The sequence below is a fragment of the Poeciliopsis prolifica genome, unplaced genomic scaffold (assembly GCF_027474105.1).
Source record: "Poeciliopsis prolifica strain line A6 unplaced genomic scaffold, Auburn_PproV2 SCAFFOLD001, whole genome shotgun sequence".
NCBI classification, from domain to species: Eukaryota; Metazoa; Chordata; class Actinopteri; order Cyprinodontiformes; family Poeciliidae; genus Poeciliopsis; species Poeciliopsis prolifica.
The window spans coordinates 10,302,719-10,326,774 of record NW_026562376.1 but is presented as its reverse complement, the minus strand read 5'-3'; the positions used below and the strand labels follow the sequence as shown (position 1 = coordinate 10,326,774).

The window sequence follows — 24,056 nt, the reverse complement described above, 5'->3', positions numbered from 1 at the left end:
TGCAGCTCCAGCAGGTATATCCAGTTATTTCTTCAGAGGGTGTGGCATGCTGCATAAAAGGCTGGCACTTTTGAGTGCATGTCACATTTGAAGTGAGCACTACAAGAAGGAAGAACATCCATGTTTGCTGTTTCAGTCATACATAAAACATACATAATGGTGGAACACATTTAGGTTTGGGGGTATTTTTATTTATTTATTTATTACTTAACAAACAAGCCATCACCATAAATAAATTCCTATTTAGGAAAGAAACCTTGATTATAAACTGGTTAAAACATTTCTCACTTAAAGTGAGATACAAAATAAACGCTTCTCTTGATTTCAGGGAAAGATGACAGAATGTCACTGCATAATGTTTACTTTAATACTGTAGATTCCACTTTACTCCAGTTTGGAAAAAGTAACAGTTAATGTTTTGAAATCTTTTTGCCTAACGTCTTGCCAACAATCATTCCACGCTAACTTTTAGTAGGTAAGCTCCATCAATTATAACTGAAAATCCTTTTTGGAAACAGGATTTACTACCACAGTATGACTTGGCAAGGCAACTTTACACTCCATCAGTTTGATCACTGGGTTTCATCAAGGATGTTTCCTGTGCTCTTTACTGTGTTGAAACATGACATACAAAATCAAGTACAAACCATAAGTGACTGCAATAAATGGAGTGCATGCCCCAATACAAACTTCAAAATCCAGTTTTAAAGTGCATGGTAATATTATTCAGCCACAATATCTTCTTTTTCAAGTTTAAGGTTTACCGAAGAAACTGAAACCTTATTCTTTATTTATTTTATTTAAGTTTTCCCCTGGGATTTGTCAAGGCATTGTAACACGTCCCTGAGAAGAAGAGACAATAGGAGAAAAACAAAATGACAACAAAGACGTCTTTCCAGCATAGAGCAAAAATAACTACATCTAAACTTAGAATTTTTCCAACAGTTAGGCATGAGCAGCAACAAAAAGGAAAAGATCAACCTTTGAGGCCAAGATAACATTAAAAACAAAAGATGACAGTATCTTCAATATTATAAATAAAGAAAACCAGCAAATTTCTGGCATCAGCCTCGAAAAGTCGTCTTTACTGGCCGACATGACAAGCTTAACAGTCAGATGTCCATCAGATTCAAGGCACTGATCGGAGTGGCACAAAGCTCTAGTTAAACTGGAATGTGTACCAAAAATGTAAATGGAGTTGTAAACTTCATTTTACACATTATACAAGGCTCCCATTTATTTTTCTGTGCCAAAATCCCATATATATTCTGAAACAAATTCGGGAGTTCTCTCTTTGAATAAATACAAAAGTTAATGAAAAATCTTTTAACTTTTTCTGCACTCATCAGGCTTTAAATGTGGAACCTAATGGATGGATGAATAGATGAATTGACTGACAACTGAAATTGGTAAGAGAAAACACAAGACATTACAAAAATTTTGCAAGTTTTTCATACTCAATCTTGAAAATACTCAAATTTCCAAACTTTTACAGTTTGGATAGAAACCCTGTATTACAATAAAAATGTTTTTCTATAATCTGCAAAAAAAAAAAAAAAGAATTACACAACAAAATGATTAATAAGAGTAAAAGAACATCAAATATCACCAAGGATATAAATAACCTTAATTTTGCTGTTTTCTTTCATGTTTTTCACATATGCTAAACATAGCCATACTTAATAAGCATTAATTAAGGCTCAGAAAAACATATTGGTCCTTCAACCAAATAGTCTCTCAGATGTTATCTGAACAATGTCCACATAGTCATCAGAAATCCTTTTACAACCAAGGATCAGATCGATAGCCTGTGATTTATATTCAAGTTATTTCTGTACTGGATAAAAAAAAAACATCCACATTTCAAGAATGAAATTAAAATAATCCTGGAAATTAAATACATAAAGAACTTGTCTATGCAAACATCTATTTGTCAGAGTTGATTGGAATCTACACAATAAGATGACAACAAAAATAGGGCACTTAATAAGCAAACTGAGGTATATGGCTGAGACTGAAAAAAAAAGCTAAATGTTTAACAAAAATTAAACGAGAAACTGATTTTATAAATATGACATCTGTCATCCATAAAAATAAAGAACAGTTGTATTTAAGATATATATAAACCAAACATGATTTTTTCCCATCCTTTTTACCAGTTCACTTATATGCAAGGTTGAAAAAAAGGACACTTGTGTGTTCTTGCATACATTCTTGGAGTGTATTTAAGTTCAGTTTCATCTTTGGAACGATTTATTTTCTTGCAGCCTGTGATGCAGATTGGTACTTCAGCAGGCAGCACAGTGAACAGTGAGGACTTGCAGTCGGTACCATTTATCATTTGCTACAGCAGTAGTAGTAGTCAGGAGCAAATCCAGTGAATAAACTCTGAGCAGCAGCATCTGGGTGACAATAAGCTCCATTGTCACTACATTCATGACATTCGTCATGCAGCCTGAGTGAACGAATTCAGGAACCAATCTAATGTCTCTTTCTCTGACAATCAGCAGGTTTTTACACAATTGGGGGCGGGAAGCGCGGTCCAGCCTTAAAGTGCTTTGGTTGCTACAGTTGTACAAATGGCGAGGTTGAGGTGCGGTCACGTTTGGCTCGCTGACATCTTCCGGTTCCACATGCCTCGTTTAGAGTGATAGTGGTGGAAAAAGTTCCTCAAATAGATCCTCTCCACTTCCAGCCCACCTTGGAGGATCCTAAAGAATAGAGCAGCATCGTGGAAAGTTTTAAATTAATATATAAATAGAAATATTACAAACCGAGATAAAAAATTTTATTACACACAGCATCTTTTAAAAAAACTCATACTTAAAGTTTTTGTCATTTTCAGAGGTTACAACCACAGTTTCTAGATATTTTATCTGAACTTTATGTGATACACCAAAAGAAAGAAGTGCATACACATAACCATGCTTGATGCTGTATTTAAAATGTAATAAATTGCAGCTAAAAATAATCCTCAGAGAGTAACAAACAGACCTGTCGAGGAGCTCCCAGTCTTCTCCTCCCCATCGCTCTCTGAACTCCCTAGTGTTCATTCCTCCAATGGCATCCAGGTCAGATTTATAGATCCCCAGTAAACCAAAACCATTCACTTCCCAGTAACCTGCATGACCAAGAATTACATTCATTAGTGGATAGGTTGTCGGTTTTCCAGAAAATACCATTATATATCCTATGTCATTATTTATAATGGCTCATTTAATAATTTTACTCTATGTTTATTTATGCGCTATGCATTTCATGCAGGTCTTAGAAGAAAGAAAACACAGAAAGTTTCTTAAGGATTTAATGAAAACAGGTAATTCATGTGGCCCATTGCAAAACAAAAAACCTACAGGATTTTGAGAAGTAGCTGATCTCTGAAGTGCACATTTCTTTGCTGAAAATCTAAATCAGTCCTTTAATTCACTCTGACAACATGTAAATATATAAATTCTGACTTCTATGGTCTAATGATTCATTCTTTAACTAAAAGAGCTCCCTTGCTTGACTCAAATAGTTTGAGTCAAGCAGAAGTGGAAGTTCTAACCTAACCAACTCCAAAACCACAGCATCTCTAAAGAGGTTTGGTTTCTGTTCATCAAAAACATTAACATGTTTTGTTTTAATGGACTAACCAGGATACAATTAACATTATATTAAGCCATATAATTATATGAAACACATAAAAGTACATTCTGTTTAAAATTTAGGTTGCTAGTACAAGGTCCTAAAACATAGCTGTAGTTCCTCTAGTTAGATAAAATCTGTGTTCAGAAGAGAAACAAGCAAAATGTCACAATGTTTAAATATAGCTCAATATATTGCAAAATATAAAATGTGCATAAAAAAAAAACAAATTCAATTTTTAATGGTTTAAATGTAATTGACAGCAATAGTTGTGATTGATCATGAATTAATAATCTCATCATATTGGAAATGTTTCTACTCAAGCAGAAGTTTCAGCAGTTCACCTCTCTGACATGTTCACATGTTTTAAAACTTATTCTTTCATCAATCCATTTAGGATAATAGTTATTTTCAAGCTTTATATAGAAGGGATAAACGCTCACTATAGTTACAGACTATGGCTATTTTAATTCATGAACAAATACTAAGTCCTGTTTAGATTGATTTGTTAGATGACGATAAGCAATCTGAAGATCCTTTCTTCTGTTAGTGGATTTTTTGCTGGATGTCAGAATTCGCAGAATGTTGACTGATTGTGTTTACTCCAGATGCATATCAAGTATTATTTTGTGAAAATGCAAAGATGAAACGAGACACAGCCAGTGACTGACATCTTGAACAGCTGCTCAGAGATTTATATTTATATCTGATGAATTACAGAGCCAAGACACAACTGCACTTTGACAGTTGTGTGAAAATGCAGTTTTTTATTTAGGGTTAATTGTAGTAGTTGGCTTACAATCCGTAGCAATGTGGCATTCAAACAGCTGTAAACCAACTCACTGCAGCAAAGCTACAGGAGCAGGTGAACAGTCATTGAAAAACATCACCTCTGGCGTCTGACGGTGTACTGCCACAGTTCAGTCTGAGGACTATGGGAGCAAAGGCCATGAATCCCTCCACACAATGCTTCCTGATTGTGTCAACAATTGAAGAAGGGAAATGGATATGAAGATCACAAAGAAACACGATGCTGTGGTCATCCTGAGAAAGAAGTATGAGAGGAAACTTACAACCAGAATTCTGTAAAGACATTTAACGTTGTGTTTCATTTTCTGTGTTGTTGCAGTTCTCACATCTATTAGATCAATTCCTGCTTGCAGACCAGCCGAGCGCTCAAAGTTCCCACTCAGCTTCACATACTGGTACCTGTTAAACCAACAATGATGTGGTACACATCTCACAAAACAGGTTTCACACAATGAAATGGAGAGAAAAAAATAACACAGATAAGCACAAACCTGGGAAGTGAAGATTTCTGCAGAACCTGTTCTACGTCCATGTCTGTACTGCCATAGTCAGTGATGATCAGGTTAAAATTAGAATCTCCGGTTTCTCTGAACACTTCCTCCATATCTGTAATCAGCTGTTGCACCCACCGGGCTTGGTTTTTAACTGGAAAATCACAAAAACCAACCAAAATTACCATATGACAATATTCCGGCAAATCAAATAAGAAAAAAAACTCCCAACTCTGAATGCATCAATCAACTCAGACTTCTTCAGATATGTTAAAAGGACATTCTTGATAAAAACATCCATACTGTGCTCAGATAATCACTGACAATAGGTGGCAACTAAAACAACAAGCTCTGTTATCCACAATAAATCAGCTATAAATTTATTTGTATTTTGAGGTGAAAAAGAGAGTATTTGACTGCAGGTGCCATTTTATTGTACCTTAGAAATTCTATGTATTTTGATCTCTTTGAAAAGCTAAGTACGTAACTTAGCTTCAAGTGACTTTTTAATACCGAAAAATCTGTCTTTGTGAGAGTTGTTGAAAGAAACAATGCTGACACTATTACCTGTGCTAAATCCTGACTTACCTATGAGGACACCAATGAAATGTTATTTTAGAATAACACTGGTCCACACTGGCATGGAAATGGTCAATCTGATTGCTACCAGGTTGTCACTTTCAACTAGTTTTATGTTTTCAGCTAACTTGTACTAAATGTTCTTTTTTTTAAGTATATTCGTCAAATTTGGATGTGGAAGTAAATAGCTATAATGAGCTACAACCAATGCTAACCATATAAAGCTAGGCTATAAAATTTGTATGTGGCCTTTAATAAAAAAAATTCTTCACTTAAGTGTTACAATTGGCAATTAATATCTTATGATATTGTGGGGGTTTTTTTTGTTTTTTTTTTACAAGTAAACACAAAATGAGCTCAGATCACTAAAAAGCAGCTCATTATCAGTCTTAGAATAAGAGGATGATGTGTTTACCAGGCACTATGAAATGAACAGTGGCATCGGGATTCCAGCGGAACCCCACCGGGTTGCACAAAACGAGCTGAGGTTGCGAGCGCTGGAAGATAAAGTCCTGGTTGCGCTGCGGGTTGTGGCGAATCAGAGCGTAGATGTAGTGCGTCAGACGCAGCAGCTGGCCATTGGCATCCTTCAGCTCCAACTCCAGGAGGTAGCGGCTGCCCCTGTATCCGTCCACACGCTTAACCACATTAAGCACGCGAACCAATGTGAATCGCCTGCATGCACAGTCAAAGGTGATAAATATGTCAAGGACAATATGCAGATTAAATAAACTTTGAATAATTCAAAGTAAAAAATCTTAAATAATGCAGAAAAATAAAAGAATTGCAGGCTAAATGATCATTTCTCTTTTCAAAATAAATATATATATTTGGATATTCCAACGAACAATATATGACACATCTTACTTGAAGAATCATGCCAAAAAAATATAATGAAACTCTTACAAACATGTACACCCAAATGACTATGGCAAAGTCAAACTTGTTTTTTCATAGTACATTGTTCTCTAGCACTAACCTTTCATTGTCTAGTCTTTTTGTGGAGTGTTTCAGTGAGTCAGCAGTCTTACTGAATTACTGTCAGGGCCATAAATAATTAGTTATTGTAACTTAGTGTTCATTAGCTGTGAGCCATAATCAACAAAATGACCGAAAAAAATACTGACATATCCTGTGGGTAAATCAAACTGAAGTATATGGTAAATTTGTGGTAACAATTTAGGAGTTAAATATACATCTCATTTGAAGTTGGGCTACAAAAAGTCTTTAGTTTCTTGTTTGAAGTGCTGGCAAGTATGAATAATATATACAAAAAGTCAAACCATTGCTTACCCCTTGTGCTTTTCATTAAGATGATCCATGAAGGCATAAACAACAGTCAGAGCATCGCTGGGATTCAGCAGCAGGTTTCCGGAGACGTTGCAGGAAAGGTCGATCCAGTCGGAACGCTGCGACTGCAGGTCCAGGTGGTTAACTTGGAAGGTCTGGTTCCAGTTGACATGAGTATCGAAAACTGGCGCAGGAGTGAGGTCCTCTTCATCAGGATCCATAGCCATGTCTCCTTCTTGCTCCCACATGGAATGTGAATCTCCCTGGGTTGCATTTCTTCTGATCTCAGTCCTATTGAGATCACCATCTTCTTCCTGTGCATGATCCCACTTTCCCCTCAAGTAAGACTTCTTTTTAAATGTTTTTCCTCGAGTACTCATTTTATCGCTATTGATGTGATTATTCAGGTCTTGTTGTAAAGGCTTATTCAGCTCTATCTCTTTTTTCTGGAGAGCTTTTTTGGAATCAGCTTCCACTTCATTTGATTTTCCGATAAACTGCTTGCCATTTCTGTTTGTAGTAGTGAAATGACTGTTGATGTATGGATGGAGAACCTTTTCTGTCTCTGGAAGGGTCTGCCTGTTTACTGCAGTGGGTTTTTGCCTGTCCTGGCTTTCAACTGGAGACTTTTTGAGTTTCTGGATTTCAGTTTGGTTTGTTTTTGAATGTTTCCAGTTTCGATGCTGCGGAACAGCTACCTGTTGCTTTGCTTTAATTTCTCCATTATCAATAAGCGCTGAAGAATTAATTTGCTCTGGTTTTACGGTAGTTTTGACTTTTTGTCTCTTTGCTGATCTAACCTTTGTCTTTTTCGGTACTACTTTTTTAACTGAGCCTTCGTGTTTCAACTCCGTCCTGTTTTGATGCAGATTTTGTTTGAATACTTTTTTAGGTGCTTTGTCTGCCTCCTTTTGAGGTTGTGGAACAGCACCCTTTTCTTTTCTTTTCTGAAAGTCTTTTGTGCGTCGTCTTTCATCAGGAGATTTGACAAGTGTATCATCAATGCCTCTTGTGGCAAAGGAGAAAAGTTTGCGCCGGCGTTTCTGCACATAATCATCATAATCATCTCCGTAGTCTGGGTAAACATTGTTCTTCATCTGGTCTGCTGTTGTTTCCTTCTCTTTGTGGTTGGCGTCGTAGCCAAAGCTGTCCTTCTTCTCCTCATGGACCGACTTTATTCTCTGCAAACCAAAATCTGGCATTCACCAAAAGCAAGATCAGAAGTTGAGAATGACATTGTCTGATTATGCAAGCAAGTTGAAATAAAAATAAAAACTAAAATACCTCTGTCTCTGTTTTCTTCTTTCTTGTGTTTATCTGGGCGGTCAAATCTCATGTACCTAGAGAAACCATACCTGGTGGAAACCATAAGATCATTGCTGATTAACTGAGATGCACCTGTGCCATGATATTTTTATACCAGGGTCTCACATCTTTTTGTAGTAGGAGCTCTCTGGGTAGAAGCAGGTGTTCTCTCTCTCCATGTGTGTGAGCCGGGTGTAGTCGTTCGGGTAGATGTAGGACATCTGAACCTGTGGAATAAAAAACAATTACTGCATAAACCCTTGAAGCAAATCACGTTTACAATTAGAAAGGCAGGAACTATGGAGTTTATCTTGGATAGCCAAGATAGAACATGAAGAAAAAAACTGAATTTTTAGATGCCAATTAGACTTCATAAGGAATCTGAACTAGGCTTGGAGTAAGATCAGAAAATGAGAACCCCAAAATGTAGTCAAATTGAGGCAGATATGTTGTTTCTGCTTCACAACTCAATCACATAAAAGCTCAATAAAATAAATTAAACTTGTACTTGTAACATAAAAAAGAAAACATATTTAAAGGGTACCAATACTTTGGGAAGGTATTACAGGCAGAGTAAGGTAAACATAACTTCTCCAAACTTTATGAAAACGTACAAACTGCAGTCCTTGGTAACGAAGCAGAGGGAAGTCTTTTATTATGTAGCTAGGGTTATATGTGCAGTCAGGAAGAATGCCTTGTAGGAACTTGCTGTTTATCAGATGGACTGCAAAACAAACAACAAGCAGATTTGCATCATGATTATGTTTTGCTTTGATGGTATGAGAAAATAATTGCTCAACACTTGCATCCGGGGTTGACAGGAAATGGAGCCATTTCGAGACGTCTCTCACCTTGGTAGAGTGTGTCTCTCGGGTCTTCCCTCAGCATGTCTACTGCAGCACTGTGCTGCTTTGAGGAGGTGTGCTCATGACTTGCAGCTGTCTGTGGTATGTGGGTGACATAGCTCATCCTCAAGTCAGACTCATCTGCAGGACAAAGAGTTCGAATGAGAGAAGTGGGTCACGTTTCCTATGACTTGCAGTTTTCAGCCAGTATGCAAATCCAAAGTATATGGTATCATTTTTCAACCACGCTTATGATGAACAAATAGAATGAACTTTTCATGCATTTCAGGAACTCACCAACATAAAGGGAGATGTGTTTCGACTCAATAACCGTAAATCTGAAGCTGTGGTCCAATAGCTGCCACTTGAAGACAAAAAAACAAAACAAAAAACATTACTTTCTACTTTGATACCAACATAAAAAAGGGCTCTTGATTCTTGGAAAATACATAATCACTTGATCTGAGTGTGGTACACTTACAGCCACCTCCACATGGTCAGTCCCTCTGTCATTTTGCTTGTGAATAACTTCAAAAAAGTATCTCTTTTGAGCTGAAAGCCTGGAAGACAGTCAGGATTCTTCTTTGGATTTTCGCATTAAAAAAAAATCATAAAAGCATAAACTTCTATGGAGAGATAGTATATCTTAACACCTGAACTGCAAGATTCATTTTCTACTAAAATGCGACCGCACTTTTATGGTCAGATTAAAATCTATCGCTCCATTTCAGTGATGACTTCTTGGAGCTGACTTAACAGGCGTAATTTTTTCTGCATGAATCAAACGACTCATCTGAAATGATCATTTAAGACCAGTTTATTCACCATATATGTATATTTTATTCTAAGCTATTTTTATTTTTGAAGCTAACTGCAACATGTGTACATCATATTTTACAATCACAAGGAAAGATAAGTACCAAATGACTCATTAGTTTGTAGAACCATCTTTAGCAGAAATAGCTTGAAGTAGTTTCTGTATGACTATGAATCTTTCTCACGGTGGAGAAGTTCTGGCTCACACTGCTTCAGCTCTTTTGTTTCTTGCATAGTTCTCTTCATGTGGCATCACAGTTTTTTAATCATGCTGAGGTCTTGACTTTGACTGGGCCACTGTCTTCACTTGATTATTTTTGCCATCCTATTTTGGGATCATTGTGCTGTTGCATGACCCACTTTGGCCAAAGTTCAGTTGTCAAACAGAAAGCCTCACATTTGACTAATACGTTAGCATTCAGAGGTGTGACTGCAAACAGTGCAGTTCCTGCGGCTTGAGAAAGAAATATGAATCCTTATCCCTCTTCTACCATGCTTGACAGTTGTTTATTTTTATTTCATGCAGAATAAATTGTTGGAAAATGAGAAAACAAATAGACGAGCAAAATAAAAATAATCACAGTGCTGCAAAAGAAACTAATGGGATGGAGCTACGTCAGGTCTGGAAATAAAATCAGTGGAACGAGTCTGACATGCAAGTGAAAGAAATTAAGTTTGTTTTTGTTTTTTTTTGGATGAGTCATAGTACAGAGCATTAACGGACAACCTGTATTTTTGACACACCTAACTGGTTTGGAGGTCTGACTGGCATATTTCTCAAACTCCCCCGGCGCCGTCCACTCCGTACCGGTCTGGATGAAAAGATATGTGCAAACAGATGTGACTGGGATTGCTGTGACAAAAAAGAAACTTAAAAACTAGGAGGCCTCAAACATTCATACCTTTCCGACCCACGCCAGCAACTGGACATTAAGCGGGGATTGATCTGTACTGAGCCAAAACTCAGAGCTGTCATCAGAGCTCACTGCAAACACAAAGTCTCCTGACAGAGGAATAAAAATGAAGGGCACTGTTAGTATGCCTGCATGGGTTGTAAAAGGAACGAGCAAAATGTTACAGTAAAGGCTGTACCATCTGTATATGGATGTAAATATCCAAATATTCTGAGTCCATAGTTGGTCCACTGAGGAGAAACAGCAAGTTTCTGGACTGTGGTCCTGGACTAATAAAAGGGATGACAAGAGAATAGTAAATCAGACTCGTTGTTGGCTCAAAGTAGGAAGAGAAGACCAGGATCAGGAGGACTTTGTATGTCGGTGTAGAATGCGCCCCTGATCAAAAACATGAGTATGTTTGCTTTGCTCAGGACTCTCCTCTGTCCCACATAAATATTAAGGAATTGGAGAATTTACTGAAAAAGTGCATAGAAGAGTTTTGGGATCTTTTAATAGGATCCAGAAAAAAATATTTATTCTAAAAAAAAAAAAGAAAAAAGATTTTATTTGTGCTTCCAAATTTAAAGAAATACATTTATACATATAACTTTAAAAGAAAAGAAGAAAATATAGGCCTTTTATCTAGCTGTACATTTATGAGACAAAAAGCTAAAAAAGCACAATGAGTTACATTATAAAAAATAATGTGGTCCTGGACTAATAAAAGGAATGACAAGAGAACAGTAAATCAGACTCGTTGTTGGCTCAAAGTAGGAAGAGAAGACCAGGAACAGGAGAAACATGTTTGGGAAGTTATACTGGTAATATCAAATTACTGATTAAGTAATAACAGCTCGACTCACATGTGGATACAGGGGGTAGTGCAGGTTCTTGCGCAGGTCTGCGGTAGAGGAGCCGCACCAATCCTCAAACACATGCAGATTGGCCTGTCCCTTAAACTGCAGGGCGAGAGGAGAGAGCGGGGGCAGTGATATAAACAGAGCATTGTGTTTGCAGGAGCAGGACACATCACCATCTGGCCACAGCGTTTAAACTAAAAAACACAGTACGCACTTCCTCAGATGGTGCTAAATAGCACAATGGAACTCAACATCTTGACCACCACGTGTTATTCAATGGGTAAGCCAAACCAAATTATTAGTAACAGAACGTGAGTAGTCTATCATTATACATGCGAAATCTTTGTCAGTAAATAAATATTATATTGAAAAGACATCGTCTTGCAAAGTCGGCTAATAGAAAAAGGAATATAATAGTACAAGGAAGCATTAAGAAAAATTATTTTCTAAATTTCAATCCAAAGTGAGTACAAAGTAAAATACTATATGCCCACAATGGAGCTGCTGGATGCCAGTCGAGGCCCAGATGTCCTGTAAACATACACCTCTGTGACATCTGCCGAAGGGTCTGTGTTATCTGATCTGTGTGCGTGCCGATCACATACCAGGAACAAGACACCGGGACTGAGGGCCAAATCAGAGTGTGTAGTTAATCCGGTTTCGTTAGTGGTCAAGATGGGCAGTTTGCTGCCACCAACATATTCAGATAAAGGTTGGTGTGAGGTTCAGGCTTCAAACTTAGCAATATTATTGATGCAGATTGTTTTTTTTACATATTTTAAGTGTCAAAGGTACTGTTCAGGAGTTTATTCATTAACACTTGTTCAGCATTAAAGTTTGCCAGCTATAACTCTGTTAAAGCCATACTCCTAATCAGTAATCTGTAAACTACTGTTTTGGTCTCACAACAGGCTCTGCTACTTTGACTGCTATCAAATTTCCTGTTTTATGGAACTTTTTATTATGCAGGGTTTGCAATAATGACCTACCATAAACAGGCTAACATGCTCTCATTCATATCGACGTATGTTTAGAGATGACGTAAAATACAGACAAAAGTCAAACAATGTATAGACTGGGTCTTATGTTCACGGTTGTTGAGACAAAGTGGAGATTTGTTCAGGGTTAGGCTCCACTGTGAGCTTCATTAAGATAAAAGCTTGTAAAATGCATACAGTTTTAATTTGGGGGTGTATTAAATTTTCCACAAACATTCCTATTTTTAATTAATATCAATCTTTTTTCTTTATAAACATAAAAATGGTTGAATCTGTACTGTGTGAGTTTAAGCTTGAATTAATTGCCAGTCATTTTAGAATCTGGTACAGCCCAGGTCATGCATATGTTAAAACTATATTTAAATTTAAGTCCTATTGAATTGTTTTATTAAAAACATTGATATGATCATTTTACAATTATTTTGTGCATTGTGTAGCTCTAATTATAACATATTTTAATTTACAGAAATATGAATGACTTTAAGAAAAGAAGCAGAAATAATCAAAATGTTGTGGAAAACTGAGATCTGAAAAAAATGTATCAAATGTTCCAAGGTCTATTTAAATAGACCTTGTAATTACAAATGCAATGTTATCGAAGAGGGTTTTCCTCTGCTAAAACATGAATTCAAGCAGCTTTAATCCACAACTTATCATCCCTTTAAGTCCATATTTAGTGTGAATACATTCACACTGTTGATCTTTCTAAATAAATATCCTGCTTAAGGAACCATTAAAGCTCAAACAAAGGTTCTCTTGTTGATACATATTATAGCACCAGCAATTTACAACCTCGGGAAAGGTTCCTTTGTTGTCACTGCATTTAAGCACAGAAGGTGCTGGAAACAGTGATCACTTCAGACTCATATGGTATTTGTCACTTAATCACTTGATGTCAGAATATCAACAGAACAAATGGCACCACAGTGGAAATACAACTGAAAGCAAAAAAAAAAACCCTTTCCATACAAATTTGACAATGTCTAATATATCTATACTGTATATGCTTTGCCTTTAAACTCCGTAGGCATATAAGTTAAAGCCTTAAAATTGTATTGAAGCAGCAAATTCAGATAAAGAAAAAAAAAAACAACAACAAGATTTTGTTGACTTTTCATGCCTAACTGTATTAACACAAGATATTCTCAGCTGGATGGGTATATTTTAAATGTTTAACTTTTCACACATTTTTAAAGCCAAAAGTTTTTTTGTGAGGGATAAATCCATCCCAAATTCTTCACTGATGCTTAAAACTTGTAATACATATAAAATTAAAGGCAACATTTTCTTATTTTTTGCTAATCAAAACATTTGCATTTTCACTGAGTCAAACTTTCAAATCTGGATTTGTGCAAAAAGTGGCCTTTTAGTTTATGTATCAAAACGAATGAAAACGGATTTCAGAGAATAACAGAAATTAGTAGAACCCAAGAAGGTTAAAAAAGGACAGCCAACCACATGCAAAAACACAGCAAACAGGAACTATTACTATAAACCATGGTTATGTTGGCAAGTAAGGCCAGATAGCGCACTACTGACATGAAACATGAGGTGAAGCAGCTGGCTGAAGCCCAGTCCTGCTTAAAATAGGGGAAATCTGATAAGCATGATAATACAAAGCAGTGGAAGCTCCTGCAGACTGTTGCAGGAGCGACCCTTTAAACATGGAAATGCACCGAGCTGGGAGTAAAGTGGGCAAGTCCAGGCAGGTGATTTAGAGTTCAAAAGAGGTGAGCTGGAACTTTGAAGCATGCAAGCAGCCCCCAGACGTTCAAACACACACATGCACACACACGCACGCATCCACACACACGCATGCACACCTCTGGTTTCCATGCTTGTGGAGTGAAGCTGGACCTCCAAGAGTCTGGATCCTCCACCCACTCTGGTCGACCATCTTTTCTCCCCTAGAAAACACAAAGAGCCATATTTAGCTTTTGTTTGCTTTCTTCGTTTCCCCTCTTTGCACACACACACACACACACACACACACACACACACACACCACACACACACACACACACACACACACACACAGTCTTGCATCACCTTTATTTATGCAAGTTCTTGTTTTCCTATTCACTCCACTTACCATTTGATTCAGCATGGCTCTCCTCCAGTTGCTGCTGTCAGGATTCACACCTGAAGAAAAGTAGGAAAACTTGATTATCAGAAATGCATGTTCAGAAAGACAAAAAAACAAAACAAAATAAAACTAAACACTGGCATAGTCACAAACAGCAAGCTTAATGCTTAAAATAGTTGTTGATTTGCAGTCTGTTTTAGACTTTTTACACTCACTTTTTTCTATTAAATTTCCAATGGAGTCTTAAGCGAGTCTCCCCGTGTTCATATTTACAGCTGAGGATATTTCAATGTCAATCATTTCAGTCCTAAACTTAGCAAATGTATGTGGTGCTTTTGGCAAGTTCGATGCAGAGTTATCCTCATTGACCTCCTACATGTTTTCTGAAATTATAGTGTCTTTCAAAATAGGCCCTCACTGTTTGGATTTTTATGACTGTGGTAACAGAGTGAGCTGGGATTGAAGTCCCTGTGAAGGTCTGTCATTACCACTAGGGTGGAGCTCTCCAAGCACACACACTTGAGATGTGGAGGCCAATTATGACATCACGGGTAACCCTGGAGTGTCGGTTAAGAAAAAGAGAAGCATTTTCATGGAGAAATAGTCTGACCTAAATCTGATTTATAATTGATGATTTTTTTTTTCCATAGTGACTTTTTATAGCTGTAAAATGTAAGTTCCTATTAAGCATTTAGTCAAAGTCAAAAGGCTTCTGAGATGCAGTGTTATATTTATTTCTGTGGAAGGTTTTAGATTCATATTTATGCTGGATACACCATATTGAAAACGCTAGATCTTAAACATCTTCATCTTGTTTATTAACATCTCCAGAAAAACTTATCTTCCATTGCAGTAATGTCTGCAATGAAAGCAATGAACTTTGCAATAAAAGTAAAGTCTTTCTGAAAAGTAAAGACACTTAACTTTTCAATTATTGTTCCGACTGCAGAACAATAATTGGTTGGTTTAGTCAAGTGGCTGTTTTCATGTTGTCATTTCTGCCTTAATAAATGCCATTTTCTCTTCTCTTTCTCATTGTGAAGGGAGGCCCAGAGTCACATCAAATTTATTATTCATTATGCTAGCATTAGCCAGTTAACTAACCCTATGTTCAAATTCAGGGGTAATATTCTTAGTAATTAGAATTACATGTATGAATGAATTTAAATCTATCCACAATTGAATTAAATGGGAATTCAATTCCTGTTGAATTTTGTTTCAATGGGAAATAAAATTATTACTAACCCCATTAATATAAATAGCATAAGTCATAACAATTGTATATTGAGAGGGATTTCTGTTTTTCTATTTTTCCTAAATCCTTTATCAGGGGAGCCAACAAATGTGGAGGGTGCTGTATATTATTCATAACCAAAATAAGATTATGTGCATAAGCCAGATAATTGAGCTGCTGCTGGCTAAGCAATATTTATGGGAAGGTTTATTCCATCCCCTATTTTTGAGGAAAAACAGGCTATACCTTTGTTTAAGTAGGCAAGCCTAGTGGAAAATGTTCTGCATGGTAAAAAAAAAGAAAAAGAAAAACAAGAGTCTAGTGAGTTGTGATGAAGGTGTGCACATTTGCTGGTTAATGATCATACCCACAGCCTCAAAGAATTAACCACAAGAGGCAAATCCCTGCTAAGCCTCAAGAACAGAACAAAACAAACTGGTTACAGAAACACATGGTAAAGATGCACAAAAGCCTTAAAATAAATGTATTTTTTATATATATATATACTGCTATGATGATAGTATCATCTCAAGTTAAGACTTTTGAAAAGAATTTAAAATTAACTATAAGAACAATTAATTACAGTCAGACATAAATTACTGTTTTCTGTGTCACAATTAGCAGTACATCAAATTTCTGCAGGATCAATGTAATGAAGGACTTTTTAATGCATTTTTTATTTGTTTAGGTTTATAATTGAGCTGATTAACTCTTTCACTATCCATATGTAGCAGAGCAAATGCAACTCAACAAACCTGTATCTGCTCCTCTTTTAATCTACAGCGTGGAGCACTAACATGTGCAACTGGTTTTACATAATTGCCTGTTTCCTGAGGGTATAAATATGATGCAACACAGAGATCCTTACTAAATTTCACTCTTCAAAATGAGAAAGATGAGAGAACATGGCCTTCATATAAAGATGTGTGTTGTGCTTTATAGGTCAAGAAATTAGCCACTTGACTAAATTAGTACATATGTAAAACAGAGCAGTTAATTAAAGGAAGTTTAAGATAACTAAGAGAGAAATACCTCAAATAATTTCAAGTTTTCTGTCGTACATGTTAAATCTTGTTCAAAGGTTTGACTAACTGCCAGTGAAATTAGCCTACTGGTATTTCAGAATACCTTTAAGGCAGACAAGTGACATCAATCAAAACATCATGCACATATCTCAGAAAAAAAAAATGTAATCTGCAGCCACATATAGTCAATTTACTGAAGGTTAAAAGTGAGAAGATGCTGAAGAATAACTTGAAAGTGAGATGACAGAGTACGACAGCAACTGATATTCAATTATTTTTTAATTTTTTAAAATTTACTTTTGAACCCTAAAGTTTTCTCTGACCTTTACTAAAACCTCTAAATCAGCATAATCAATTTGTATTTTTTTCCAGAGATGCTGCTTTTAGTCTTAAACTGTAAGCTATGCAGTTTACACTTTTCCTTCAGTGTGCAGAATATTACAAAATACAGACACTCAATGTCAAAATATTCTCCAAGGAAACTGCAAATACCAAAATGATAGATGACACAGGAGACAGACTGGTGCAATGTTTTTTTTTCCATAGCCTTCACAATGGCTTTTCCTGTTTATAAATAAAAAAAACTGGAATGTTTACCACATAGAAATCTTCCTACTAGTTTCCTTATTAGGACTTTATTAACTTCAGCACTCTTAACTTATCTGTACTAAGAGCCTGTGTGACCCACATGAGGGAAAAACAAACTACTCCTTAAAGAGTCATATCTTAAACCCTGGGCATGTGTGCGATCCCGTAGCGACCTGCGCTGCTAATTTACATAGGTTTGTTCTCTGGGGTAGAAGTGATGAAAGCCGTTTGCAGTGTTGCTTAATTTAGCTTTCAAACAGGTTCTATAATAAAATAAGCTTAATATTTTATCTTTTGTTATGCAATGAAGATACTCTTTTGCATGGCATGTGTGACTGTCAGTCAGAAGCTAAGGCTGAAAAACATATAACTTCGTTTTTTGTTTCAAATAGTTGAAATACTACAAAAATGGAGGCGTGACCTTTTCTGTTTTATTCTCAGTTTTCTCTCAAGCTGTTGTACTCATTTTCTTGTTTAATCCAGGTTGTTTAATTTCAAGTGAAACCTGAAACTGTTACTGCACAAGTTACTCAAATGGTTGTTGCTAACCTACCGCATAGCTAGTCGATAACACCAACCTTGCTTAGCTAGCCATGAGAAGCTCTTCAGCTTTTTTCTACCTACATCCCCCAGAATGCTTTACGGTTCTGTAACGGAGTTCAGTAAAATTATTGAACATTTATTGGACATATTTTCTATTGATATTGATCACCTGCCTATCACTGTATATATTGACTTATTTCCCAACACTATTAGAAGTTTACATTCCAAGGTCATTTTTCAGTTTGGAAGCAGCCCCTATGTATTTCTCTTTAGAAATGTCAGTAAATTAAGGGATAACTTGACTTTAAAATTTAGGATTGATGTTTAATTTGATTTTGAAGGTCATATTTGGGTTCCTGGAGTGAAGAAACTTGTTACCAAAAGTCAAGCTGAAGTAATGTCATTAGTACTGAAAACCCAGGGACATTGGAAAGAAGTTTATCCTGACTTTAAAACATCTGTAGAGAAAATAACTATTACATATTACAATGTGCACCGTTTAGCATCATTTTATTGGCAATATTTAATGTTGCCATCTCAATCATTCTAATTCCAAGCCATGGATCATCAGCAGCCAAATGTACCGACAACTGTTAATCTGATTCACTTCAACATTAGAAAAAATAAACTTTATGTAAACATTATAACCAGCATCGATTTACAGTTAAAAGCAGACACTAATTTTAGTTTCATCCTAAGAACAAAAGTCTGTCTAACAAGGGAATGCTATAACTTAATGAAGAAGTAAAACCAAGTCTGTCTCCAAACACAATATGCTCCATTTCAAGCAGCATACTTTCTTGAAATGTATTTATATTCCTTCCGAGGTGTCGGGGTGCCCTAATAATAATAGACTTTTTAATACTACATAGCCCTTCTAGCCTGAGAGTCTCAGCCAGGAAGGCAGTTATAGTCCCTCCACTGAGGTCAAGGTCCACCCTGAGTTCTCCTTCCATCGGAACACGCCCTTAATCCATGTCTGGGTCCAGCTCCCTGTGGGAAGAAGCGCTTTCCCCATGCTTTCACACATGATCCCATTAGCTTTTACTATTGTTTCTAATATTGACTGGGAGGGGTTTAGTACAAATGCATGCCACACTTTTCAGATTTTTGTTTGTAAAAGAACCCAAAAATGTTTAAAACCACATATTCTTAAGAACAACTGTCCAACAACAATGAAACACTTTGACTTAATTAAGAAGGCCACAGTCAGCATATATCTCATGGCCAAAGAGATAATAGTCAGAACTAAAGGAATTTAATCAGTACCTCAGATACATAGTTGACGTTGTCAATCCCAAACTAGTTGCTGTTATTTTAATGCCATTAAAAAATACCTATGAAATCGACTTGACACAATTTATTTTCTGTATATTTTATAAACAATGACGTGTCGGCTCTGTTTGATCGCAAGGCCAATCTTCTCTAAAACATGGTTTCCATTCTAACTGCCCAATAAAAAAGAATCAAAGATTGTAATGGGAAATGTCACTTGAAGAACAAACGATCAGATGGTCTTGAAGACGGATGGGTAGATAAATGAATGATTATAAACAGCTATCAAACTATTAAATTCCAAATGAATCAGACCTCAAGCAGCCAATTGTCTAATTTTGATACCTTAACTGGAGTTATAACCTGACACCGCACAAAACTGATAGCTTCCTGGCCTTCATTTTGAAGCATTAAAGATAAGCACTAACACAGTCCGCATAGCAGATGATTCAGCTCAAGCCAAATCACAAGAATTTCCATCACATTTCTCCAAATTATGCTTCTGTCGAGGAGCATAATGCACGTGCAGCCCGACAAACTTCATTTCATACGTGTTGTTGAAAGCATGAGCACCATACATTTCTTTCTTTTATTGTGGGGACACGTCAGATTGAAAACCGGCAGCCACAGCCACATTCTCGAGTCAGTTTGCTGACTGCGACAGTGAGGCAGAATATTTTGACATGAGGTGAAAATAAAGAAAAGAGCACAGGATGTGTGGTTTGAGAGAGGCATTCTGAGCTTCAGCTGACCTTCTGACCCCACAGTTTGCCTAACCCTTCCTTACTTCTACAGAAGAACCAAAATACCCACATCTTTGTAGTAGCATTGTTTCATCTACCTTACGCTCTGGTTTTCAATTAACACAATGACAGGTTTGAGTTGCTGTAAGCACTTTTTGGGTAAAGGAAACTTACTGCATTAGACATTACGTGGAAACAGATTTTGACACTGATCAGCAAACTCAAAATCTATAAGTTTTAATCTTAATAAAACCCTTCAAGATTTCTTCAACTGTGAACATTTTCTTTGTTATTTTTACTTTATTTATTTAAATCAACCCTGTCATCCAATGTGTACCAAGAAATACCTGAACCACTTGAGATTTTTCACATATTTCACATAACATGCCAACACAAATGACTTCCAAGTAGTAAAGTGGAAGGAAAATGATATGTGGTTTTAAACACTATATTTTAGAAATGAAAATCTGAAAAGAGTGGCATACATTTGTACCCAGTCCCTCTCTGTCAATAGTAGAAGTATATTTCAGCTGTAAGTATTGTGGGGCGTTTCAAGTAGCTTTGGTAGGATGGCTCTAACTATGTTTAGAGGCGTTTCACAACTGTACACTACTTTGGTTTGGTCTATCCTATAATAGATTGTGACATGTTAAAAATTTGAATTTTTCATGAGTAATTTTCCAAATAATAATAACTCAGCTTCTTGGAATCAGAAAATCATCCAATTGTATTCTACAATCATTTAAGCCCTTACAGAAATCAGATGACTCAAGAAGAACTCATCACAAAGTCCAGAGATGCGCAGTGACAATGAGCAAAATGCGCAAATCTAATTAAAGAGATTTCTGCACATTCATGCAGGTTGTTTTTAATTTGCAGCAAAAGCGAAGAAGAAGAAGAAAAAGTTGAAGACACATATAACTTGTTGAGTCCCAACTTACCGACCTGACTGCTCCAAGCTCTTGCAGCAACCATCTCGTGGTAAACTGCCAAAAGCACAACCAGGAGAATCGCCACAAACAGAAAATATTTGCCATTCCGCCGCAGCTTCTTCAGGGGAAAAAACTCCGTGATCATGTTGACTGCGGGACGAAATTAGCTCCCGAACAGATACTCATCCGTCGGACCCCCCCGCCCTGTGATCAGGGGGAGACCCCGGGACTCCAGGAGCCCTTCCTCCAGAGAGAGAGAAGCAGGCGGCCGGCCAGCTGCTCCCGGGAGGAGCGCGGCTACTTCAGTGCTCCTGAAAGCCCGAGCGATCCCGGTGCGAGAGTCCACTGGCGGCTCTCATCCAAGAAAAACAAACAAACAAACAAAAACATCCTGACCTGCGTCACCCGGTGATCTGGACTGATCTCTCCTAGTCATCTAAATATTTCAGAGGGTTTCCTGTAGGTCTGAATCAGGGGAGGGCGTCCCGCTGGCGCGCTGACCTCTGCTCCCTCCACGCACTGAAGCGCACAATGAAACAAACGAGGAGTGAAATCTCACACCAGCTTCATCCCCGTCTCAATTGAATCAAGTCAGACGCAGAGTGACAGGAAGCTGGGCCGGCGCTTCTACAGAAGCGCCGGCCCACGCGCTTTATTCTCACTGAGCTGGGATAAAAACTCTTTATTGACCGGTTATTCAACAAAATGAATACATTTCAATGATCATTTTGATTTTTTTTACGCATGTATTTAACGTTTTATTATTTTGAAAAGCCACGTCGGAAGTGCTACATGCTTGTTTAGCGTTGGCTTGATTTGAGTGGGTAAGGTAGGAGTAAACATGAGTAGAAGCCAACCAGGTAGGAAAACCCCCACCCTTCATCAAGATATCTATCTACCTGTTACAGGTAAAGCCACACGTATTTCCTTTATGCCCATTCTTCTGCTTCGTGTTGATTTGCTTCGGTTTATTCTAAAGGAAACTTTTAAATCTGTGCAAAGTGAGATTATGCACAATCAGGCAGTCGTGGATGGATCAGAGTTTCTTCAAAGATTAAAAGTGCAGTGCAGTGCAACGATCTCCTGGTGTTGGTCTGACTCCAGGAGAGTCAGACCAACACCAGAGCTCCTGTCTACCAGGAAATGTTGTGGAACGTCATACTTCCCACTGCTTACAAGCTGTATAGATGACTTGGCACCTGGAACAAATGCATGTTTTCATAAACATGGAATCACTGTGGTTGATTGACCAACAAAGCAGACAACCTGAAGGGTTAAAGCAACCCAGACTTTCTTAACACTCCGGCAACTAAACAAGAGAGAAGAGAGAAATCAGACACTCCCTTCTGGGCCAGTATTGATATACATTCCTTACCCGTGAACAAAACAAGTCTATCTTGCTTATCATCAACAGGCAGGGAAAGACAAAAAAAAAAAAAAAAACACTTCCGTAAGATGATGCCAGCGTCCCTGAGAGAAAGCTGAGGGATCAAGTGAGTTCCAGTTCATCCATGGAAAAAAAGATTCTGACCTGCCAACTAAAGCAGGTGCAACCTTGGAAAGGCTCATTATACAGCCTCAGGATTTAACAAAGGCAAGCAGGTTAACGCCTTGTGCTAGTAAAACCAATACCGGAGTGATTTGTTTGACAACATGCTGCCAGTAAGTTATTGTATTCACTGAACAGATCACAAGGCGTGGTCCTTATTTTCAAGGACGTTGATAGAAAATACTGAGAGATTAAGCCAATACAACCTAATAAATTAAGAGCAGAGAATCACAGATTTTAATAACCGTGAGGATACTGGTTAAGATTAACTACTGAGAACAAAATGTAGCAACAACAAATTCTCAAATGGTTGTATTCACAGATCACCAAAAAGTTTCAAATCTAACCCCCCAAAATTTCAGTAACTGAAGGCAAAGAGAGGGTGAAAGTAACAGCATTCAAACATGTACAGTGCAACTATAGTAGTATTTTTTTTAAAATACTGTCAATATGTCTAACACCCCTTCTCAACACTGTTTAAAGGGGCTGAAACATAAGTATGTAACTGACACAGTGTCAGTATTCACAAATGGACAGGATAATACACAAATGCACAAAGCAATATTTACAAATACATGTAATTGACTTTGTCCTTTGGGGACAAAGTATTTGTGGACCACTTTCTTTAACAGAATGTAGGAGTCTGTCTGGCAATCAGAAGGATTTTATGCTTCATTGATTCCAGACAAAGAAATAAATATTTATTTTTCTCCACTTGCTGTCAGTTGAGTTTTTATTAGATTTTCCATTAAATGCAGAATCAGAAGCTTCAAATTGGAGACCAACTTCAGCTTTGCCTGTGCTGATTTCACTGACTGCAGCGCATCTGCTTTCGGCTCCGACTGCTGTATTCTCTCTCGGGTTAAGATTACAATAAAAAAATGACAAAGAATTTTCTTAAAAATTCTTTGATTCAACGAGTTTTTAATTGTCATACAAGTTTGTTTGTTTGTGGTATGAAATTTGGACTCAGGTCCCAGATTAAGAAATTTAATTTGAATTAAATTAATAATACATTGATATAATAATTTATTCAAGGACCAGCGCTTTATAACTCTCCATAATATACAAAGGCTATTATTATCTTGGACCAAGGTCAGCTCCAGGGTCAATAATAGCCCAAAAACCTGAGCTGCTACCTCAGCTTGGGATGACAGATCCTGTAAAATAATTAATTTAATCAGAAGAAGTACAACTATATGGAAAGACATTAGCCTGACACCATCAGCATGCAGAAGCACAAAGCATAGCTCACTCACTTAGCTTGTAAACTTGTATTGATAGATAGCACAATAAAACTTAACATTAATAATAAAGGAACTTCTCATAACAAGGGGACAAGTTATGTTAAGATATTTCACTTAACACGGTTGCTGCCAGAAGCCATGTTGAGGACTGTACTTCACCATGGCTGCAGAAGGCTATTTTTTTTAAATTTTGGTCTGCTTTCTTCTTCAATAACTGATTTTACATAAGTTATACTCCCACATGGCATGTTCTTAAGATTGGCTGAAACAAAGATATGCTTGGTTGGTGAAACATATTTGTGGGTTGAGCCATGTCA

The 24,056-nt window shown here is 37.0% G+C and overlaps 1 protein-coding gene across 2 annotated transcripts; it reads right to left on the bottom strand.

Annotated features, from left to right (window-relative positions):
• Positions 1-620: 620 nt before the first annotated feature.
• Positions 621-21,458, bottom strand: b4galnt3b (beta-1,4-N-acetyl-galactosaminyl transferase 3b). 2 transcript variants are annotated; one of them, XM_055036758.1, is made up of 20 exons: positions 20,953-21,458; positions 14,610-14,659; positions 14,341-14,424; positions 11,523-11,618; positions 10,856-10,946; positions 10,666-10,766; positions 10,508-10,575; positions 9,429-9,507; positions 9,245-9,311; positions 8,954-9,088; positions 8,717-8,826; positions 8,229-8,329; positions 8,082-8,152; positions 6,801-7,992; positions 5,923-6,182; positions 4,929-5,082; positions 4,764-4,836; positions 4,518-4,671; positions 2,995-3,121; positions 621-2,711 (listed from the first exon to the last, which is right to left on the bottom strand). In XM_055036758.1, the coding sequence occupies exons 1-20, from the start codon at positions 21,086-21,088 to the stop codon at positions 2,600-2,602; spliced, it is 3,261 nt and encodes a 1,086-aa protein (XP_054892733.1). In that variant the 5' UTR covers positions 21,089-21,458; the 3' UTR covers positions 621-2,599. The 2 variants fall into 2 exon arrangements, with proteins under 2 accessions (XP_054892733.1, XP_054892742.1); XM_055036767.1 differs by having other exon boundaries at positions 20,957-21,038.
• Between the last annotated feature and the right edge of the window lie 2,598 nt (positions 21,459-24,056).

Bases quoted from the DNA above. Each gene is read 5' to 3' on its own strand.
- b4galnt3b (XM_055036758.1), bottom strand. From the start codon at position 21,088: ATGATCACGGAGTTTTTTCCCCTGAAGAAGCTGCGGCGGAATGGCAAA. The intron at 14,660-20,952 runs GTAAGTTGGGAC...ACTTTTCTTCAG, and splicing joins AGCTTGGAGCAGTCAGGTCG to GTGTGAATCCTGACAGCAGC. The intron at 8,330-8,716 runs GTACGTTTTCAT...TTTATTCCACAG, and splicing joins GTTACCAAGGACTGCAGTTT to GTTCAGATGTCCTACATCTA.